General features: G+C 42.3%; 1 protein-coding gene across 1 annotated transcript in view; it reads right to left on the reverse strand.

The window, feature by feature from the left end:
- LOC126418679 (endocuticle structural glycoprotein SgAbd-8) overlaps nucleotides 1-5,952 on the reverse strand; it is a 44,689-nt gene extending 38,737 nt beyond the window's left edge. Inside the window, exon 1 of the mRNA XM_050085571.1 lies at nucleotides 5,868-5,952. Coding sequence (XP_049941528.1) covers nucleotides 5,868-5,879 — 12 coding nt within the window. The 5' untranslated portion in view covers nucleotides 5,880-5,952. The remainder of the gene's footprint in view (nucleotides 1-5,867) is intronic.
- Between the last annotated feature and the right edge of the window lie 2,228 nt (nucleotides 5,953-8,180).

Here is an 8,180-nt window from a genome sequence, read left to right on the forward strand (position 1 = left end):
ACTAAATGGGTTGTAGGGCTGACAGCTTGTCGACTATCACAGTTTGACTTTACACGGATACGATTAGCCGCCTGCATTTAACTAAAACGAGATTTTGTCCAGTGAAGAATCACTGCGAAATATGTAGCACCCGGGGTGTTATATCAAGATTATCTTCGATGAACACGTGCTCGGTTCCGTCATAGTACCTACAATAAAATACACTGACTTCAGCATTACACTGCGCTTATGTTTCTGACTGAATCGTTTTGAGGCAGATGATCTGTTGACAATGACGAACATGTCCTGAATGAGCGTTTCTCTGTACAGTAATGATTCAGGGAATGCCTACTAGGTAAGAAAACGCCTAAAATCTGTACCCAGGTGGTCCATATCCCAAGCGAACGAGTATTAATCCAGCAAGTAGTTTCGACTTGTACCAGTTCACTTCCCTGTGTAGCTATGAGTGATTCATGCTACAGATGACACAGCGAAATTACACTAAATTTATTACAAGTGAAGTTACATCATTAACGGTCCGAACACGTTTCATATACAATGCTGAGACTTCAGAATGGCGACTGGCGTGAATCTTACCACGGAGGCAACGAAAGAGACCCGAAATCACAGAGAGACGCTATTAGAAGCTGCATCAGACGCCTGAAGTCGGTCCCATAAACGAGTTGTGCTTACTCAGTTTCGTATCAGTACTTCTGACCCACTTCTGCGAAATGTCAGGGACATCTATACTTGTGTTATTGACGGAGAATCATGAGGCAATCACGCCTAACAGTAGTTTCCTCTTCATGACAGTAGTGGCGACAGTTAGATGTAATTATAATCTGAAATTAACGTGGGTTTGAAACCAAGAAAAGAAAATGTTTTCAAAGCTACGAGTGCGAAAGACCCCGAGTACCTACTCAGGATTAGTAACGACTCGCATGCGCTGCCCAGTTCATTGACCAGGAGCCGGTTCGCAAAGCGAAGGAGCAACCAACGACTTTCTCCTACAGATTCCCTGATGCTTCTCGGACCGTAAACAAGTCTTCTATGCGGGGAGACACCTTTCGGCTTCTCGCATTAGCGCCTACGTGCGTTCCACTTTTGACGGAGAGCGACGGCGTGTTTGTGTCTACCAGCCTGGTCAATGGAAAGTAGTTGACTGACAACTTACGCTTTTCAGACCGTTCCCGCAATTATTTTTTAGACGGTTGCTGCAGTTGTACATGACTCTCAAATCAAAGAAAGTAGAACAGTGGCAGCGAGAAATGTAACTTTTTTCAGTATGCTAATGCTGTACGCAGTTCTAAACAGGACTGAAATCGAATGCCATTCAGTTATACAATCATTAACGTAAATATTGATTTAAGAAGTACCAAAGATTAACTGAGACTTTCTGGAGAATAAAAACTGAGTACGACACTGGGACTTGATCTCAGGACCTTGCCTTTCGCTGGCAGTGCTGTTATCGACTGAGCTATCCAGCCAATATTCAGACCCGAATTTACAGCTTCACTTCTGACAGTATTGATTCACTACTTTCCACATAAAAGGTGGTAAGAGCATAATTCACTAAAAGCAGGATTTAGGTTCGAGTCCGAATGCTGTTAATAATTTTCTCCTCTCTTGAATTCTGAAAACGACTCTAATTTGACTCTAATTCAACTGCATTCTGAGGGGAGATTAACCATTCGAAACTGTAAACCGTTTTTGGTCACTCCTCTCGTTATTGACACGTATAATTAAAAATTAGACACCTGTGAAAGACCTTTCCATAAATCTTCCTGTAATAACGTGAATCGATGATATTTTTCATGTAAAAATAAACAAATGTTTCTCCGGTATAATCTTGTATGTTAGGGACTCAGGCACTTCCTATTCCTCTTTTTTCACCGATAAAAATGCACGCATACAGAGTGTGTGAGCATTAAGCCACTGTGGGGCTCTATTGCTGGATATAAAATTAGAAGTAAAAACGTCAGAAAGGTGCGATCGCTTTAGTACAGCATTTGTTTCGATTACCGATTTCTTCAACTAATATTGTCATCTTCGGATCTTATGCAACAGACTGCAATGAATCTCGACCATGTACGCATTATACTGTGTCAAGGACATGCTGTCTGAAGTTCTTACTTCTAATTTTATGTTAAACTAGATCGCCTCCATAGTACAAGTATGTCAAACATTATGGAATATTTTAATAGGGGTCGTTGGGTAGTTTCTTGGTATACTATCGACCACAGTGCTCTTTTACGTCTTCCATAGGCATTATATCGTTCCTAACTTGAATTATAAGTGCGAAGGTATCTTTCATTCATAAACATCTTCGTTTCTTCAGATCGCTAATTTCTAAGTAATCATTACAACGTGATTCTATTTGTCGGATACAATCGGTGTTTCCGTGTACACGAAGGCTGGGCAACGATAGCACTCCTGTCTTAACCGTGTATCGAAGTCTCCTGAGAAATCGGTTCCTAGCCCATATTATTACTATGATGAATGAAAGTAAAGATGGCCTATGTTGGTGATGTATACATTGGCTAAAAGATAATCGTGAACGTGCCTTCTCTTTCTCAGTATCTTAACAGAAAAGTGCACAATTTCCAGTTGACCAAATACAACTTGCTATTCTTTTTTTTACGAAGTATGATCTGCTTGTGCCTCTCAGGCTAATTTTAACTAAATAATTTGCAAGTGAATGTTTAATTTCGCTTTGACAGCGCCCGTTTCAGTTTCTTAGGGAGGGTGAACATTACGCCACGATCGAAGAAATGCCCCAAGCACTAATTACGATCCCTCCTACCACGCTCGTTACAGCTTGCACTTTCAGTGTGCGAAATTGCTGAGAATGAGGAATTCTACAGGCGATGACACAAAATGCTGAAAAGACGGAAACTGGTGTTTTAATCAGAGAGATATTGACTGACCTGTAGAAAGTTCTTTGACTTTGTTGAGTACATAACATAATTAGATAACTGAATTAGAGTATCATATTAAGAAACAGTACGTAGCATTGTTTTTATCCACTGTACAGTAAATGTGTACGTATATATGAAAGATTCTTATATTTGATAAATAAGGAGCGCAGAACTCGAATATTGTATGTACTTTTGACCAGGTATTACCAGGAAAGATGCTATACCTCGAGTAACAATTGAGGGATGGAAACTCAGGCTGTCTGTAATCTACTATGGCAACTAAATTATGAAATTTTGGGAAGAACGAGAGCAGTAAAGCCGATAAATTGCAAGAAGAGACAAAGACTGACATATACAGGGTGGAAATTATTGAACTATATGAAAAAAATCGTTAATTACTTACTAACAACCCCATGCCCTCACATTATTCAACAAGTATACGTCACTAAATATATTCGGATTTAGATTATGACATGTACGATATGCCTGCCATCATTGGCAATGGTGTGGCGCAGACGAATAGCGAAATTCTGCATGATTCGCTGAAGTGTCGGAACATCGATGCTGTCGATGACCTCCTGAATGGCTGTTTTCAGTTCAGCAGTGATTGTGGGATTATTGCTATGCACGTCTTTAATACGGCCCCACAAAAAGGAGCAGTATGTGTTCAGACCGGGAGAACATGGTGGTCAATCGAGGCACAGGCCAGTGGCCTCTGAATACACCAGAGTCGCATGAACCACATCTTGTCGAAATCAGGGGCACTTTGGATAATGGGGATGAAATTATCTTCCAAAACCTTCACGTACCGTTCAATAGTCACCGTTCCATCAATGAATATAGCACAGATAATTCCTTGAATGGACACTGTACACAACAAAGTCTCGGCAGTTTTACTTATTGGCGAGCCCATCGAAATGAAAGTGGGCTTCGTCGCTAGAGCGTGTGCGCCTGCGCATACTAATTCCCATCATGCCCCGCGGCCAGGCGCGCATTTTGAACGTTGTAACGCAAACCGTTCGTAAGTTATGACGAATTTATTTCTTTCTGTCCAATAATTGTGACCCTGTATAACGTAAATTACCCAATGCGGGAGGACCGCAAAATACAGAAAGATACATGAGTCGTGCATCGGAGAAAATGGTGAAGTGCAGCAGACCGTTGCAATGGCATTGAGAACGTGGATTTTCAGAATGAAATACAAAACCCAAGTAATGATAATAATAAATCATCCAACGTCTCGTTGTATAGAACGTAACAGGAACACATAAAGATGTCACTTGCACTTTTCAGAGAATCTAATGGGTGAATCTGATGTGAAATTGGAATGACTGTTCCCAGGGAGAGGTGTAGCTCTTGTTGCTTCCATATCGCTGGAAACTGGGAAGTCATTTGTTAAAATTATGCTACAGACGACATGGTCACTTTGTTACTTTTTTCTCCACTCTGCTACGTTTACTGCTTTTATAATTTGCCATCGCTTTCGAATCAAATATGGTTTAATCTTTCGGCAATTTAATACGCTCGTCGATGTGAGCCACCACTGAAGGTTTATCTGGTTACTCTACTATATCACCCCATGTCTTAAGACTGCTTAGCATTACACCGGAATACATTAACCGGAGATGTGGAGGTACTTGACGTTGAGCGCAGTGTTAAGATGACAGAAGAGCCGTAGTTGCATCGAAATTGATAGCAAACAAGTAAAAAAAATGAATAGTTAAATGGAGAAAATATAATAAGGGTATAGCGTTTGTTCGCCATAAGAGTTTCATTCAGTTCTCCGGAATGAGATCAGAAACGTAAATGACTGAAAGGTAAATCGTCCAGCTTTCCAGCGCGAAGGAGTTCATGAGAATAAATTTCATAGCGATGTAGGCCTCTCTAGGTGATTGGTAATTGGTGAATGATGGTTGACAGGGAACGATTTCCATGCTTTTCAGAACGGAATCGACAAGCCAAGTAAACTGGAAAAGAAATCCAGCTTCTCAACATTTACATTGACACGGGAGACTGGTTGGTTTAAGGGACGGGACCAAACAGTGAGGTCATCGGTCCAGTCGGATTAGGGAAGGGTGTGAAAGGAAGTCGGCAATGCCCTTTCAAAGGAAGCAGCCCAGCGTTTGCGTGTAGCGAGTTAGGGAATTCACGGGAAACCTAAATCAGGATGACCGGACGCGGGTTGGAACCGTCGTCCTGCCGAATGCTAGTCTACTGTGTTAACCATTGGCCTACCTCGCTGGTTGGTGACAGAGGAGAAAGTGTTGTAGAAACGGAGGAGTGATTGGAAATTTAGAGGATCGTGACTGAGTGTAACTGAGAACTTGTGCCACACCTGTTGGTGTTCGAAGAGGGATGTGAAATCCATGTAATGGAGATGTAAATAGCCCAGTTTCAACCCTCCTGATGGGAATGGGATAAAATTGGGTAGTTGAAGTGGGAATTTGGAGGTTTGTTGTTGGGTATGACGAGAAATTGGTGCATTGGCTGTAGGTCTTCGAAGGGGAATCGAAAACACAATGAACTGAAAAGAAAATTGTCTGATTTCCCAGCACAAATACGTACATGGGAGAAGAAAGCGGGGAAATGGGAGCTCGACAGAGAATTTAGAGAGAGAATGGAGATTGATGGTAACGGAATACTGCTGCAGGCTTTTCATCAACTAAAATGACTGTAAGTAGTCAGTTTCCCAAAGTTTTTGGGAGGATATTTTCGGAAACGAAGGATAGATTGGGAATTTGGAGAAAAATAGGTGTCTGGGTGTGACGAGTAATTGGTGCAATGGCTGTTGGTACTGGAAGATGTACTGTAAAGTTAAAGAATTGAAACGTAAATTGTAGAGTTTTCGAAACTTCGCAATGTGATTAGAAGCAAATATTGGGGATGTCAAGGATGGACAGTCAATTTGGAGAGAGGCTAATGAGAGGATTGGACGGGGAAATGTTAGGGCGTAGAGGTGGTCGCGCTTACCAAGATCCTCATGTTGATACGGCTGCCGTGTGGGTGCGACTGGGGCGAGCGGAGCAAAGTGTCGTGCCGGGCACTACAGCTGCGCCTGGTGCGCGCTGCTATTTATACGGCGCCGCGGCGCAGCGCGTCCGCCGGCCTGACCCTGTTATGGCGCCCCTCTCTCCGGCCTTTCTCCTTCTCTCTCTCGCCCATCCCGCACCCGGCTATCGCCATCACGCTCTCCGCGGCTGCTGGCTGCACTGCCAGTGCTCGTCACCACGAGGCTGTGGCAAATCCATTCCGTCACTCATTCATCCCGTACCACTTTACGAACGTTACCCATTGTTGCTCGAGTCGCAGCAGGTTTCCTGTGCAGTTTTACTCAGAGCACGTTAAGTTACGCATCCGTCATGGTCGTCATCTACTGTGTCCGACATATTTTACGGTAGTAGCAGCTTTGTGGAAATACCTGAAGGGCGTCCGGCAAAGCGCGCTGTTTAGTGGACGGCAGCGAGGATTGATTATGCGGAAAGCGAAAGATAGCTGCTGTTGTGACCTCTTCTGTATAGTTAAATGTGTTGCGAAATGTACTCATGTGTACAGTATAAGTATACGTTAGTGACGACTGACGTATCCGCAAGGTCAACAATTTTTACCGGTCAGGGCATTTATTCCCATGTCTGGATGTAGTTTTCGGTTCAAAAATGGTTCAAATAGTTCTCAGCACTATACGACTTAACTTCTGAGGTCATCAGTCCCCTAGAACCTAGAACTACTTAAAGCTAACTAACCTAAGGAGATCACACACGTCCATGCCCGAGGCAGGATTCGAACCTACGACCGCAGTGGTAGGGCGGCTCCAGACTGTAGCGCCTAGAACCGCTCGGACACTACGGCCGGTGAAGTTTGCGGTCTTGGAAGGGAAATAAGATCACCTACATTCAGTCGTTGTCTCTGTAGCCGTAACTGTGTGTGCGGATTTGCCAAATAGAGGAAATATTTTTTTCTTATTCTTCTTCTTTCGTTTCAAGGATTTGATGATGACCCGTACCAAAACCAAAGAAATTTAACAAGCAACTTGTCTTAATCTCTTCATTGATCATCCATTATCTCGCTTTCCAGTTTGGTTGAAATGTCATATGAGCCATGAAACATGCTCAGATGGAATCCTTTTGTTGTGATCGTACTATTATTCTTTATCAGTGTCCTGTTCGGTCATTGTTACCTTTACGTCTAGTTATTGTGTTATATGTTCACTCTCTTAGCGTTAGTCCATGAAGTGACCTCAGAACCCTCAGCTGTTCTAATTCATCGTTCATCTCCTTTTCTTAGTATGCAGTTTGCACTATCATACATAAGGGCAGGCTTTCTATTATTTCTTTCCTCATAGGCATTCCAAGATACTTCCTTATACATCTACAGCATTACATTTGTGTATACTTTTTTCCACACCTTAGTTAGTTCTGTATATCGATATCTCTGTCCATAGATAATTAAACGAGTTTACCATCAATATCGTTTTCATTATTTTTCCCCTTATTATGTGTTTCCCTTCCATTTCCATTACTTTTCTTTTATTTACAGATATAGCGTTATTCAACTTAAACTCATTACTTGTGAAGCACATTCACGGTCTGCTAGGAGAACTTGGTCGTCTACAAATAAAATGACGTTAATAGCCGGCCGCGGTGGTCTACCGGTTCAGGCGCTCAGTCCGGAACCGCGGGACCGCTACGGTCGCAGGTTCGAATCCTGCCTCGGGCATGGATGTGTGTGTTGTCCTTAGGTTAGTTAGGTTTAAATAGTTCTCTAAGTTCTAGGGGACTGATGACCACAGATGTTAAGTCCCATAGTGCTCAGAGCCATTTGAACCATTTTTTGATGTTAATAAATTAATTTCATTCCAGGTCCATATTCAAACGGTTTTTAAAATTGCATTCTTCTAGAACTTTGTTTATATGCATGTATAAGTGAAGAAGTTTTTGTATGTGGTACCTTAATATGTACATACATGAGTGTCTCGATTATTTCTCTGTTTCTAACAGTCTACGTCACGTAATTTACTACCCGATATTTTGTGCAAGGTTGTAACTCCTTGACTAAGAGCTCTACACCTCTCAGTATAGACAAACCGTTTTATCTCTGCACGTTCACCGTCCACACTTCAACAGCTGACTCGCTGCCCATCCGAAAATAAGGATGGATGGCTTGCTCTTGCCTGTTGAACTTGAAGGTACTAACAGACCTACAAGCGTATGACTTGAAACAGCTTTAATTATTAGTCTACATTTGACGTAAACATTGATATAATGGTGTTCAGTACACCGTCTTCAA

This window comes from Schistocerca serialis, chromosome 9, assembly GCF_023864345.2.
Source record: "Schistocerca serialis cubense isolate TAMUIC-IGC-003099 chromosome 9, iqSchSeri2.2, whole genome shotgun sequence".
Lineage (NCBI taxonomy): Eukaryota > Metazoa > Arthropoda > Insecta > Orthoptera > Acrididae > Schistocerca > Schistocerca serialis.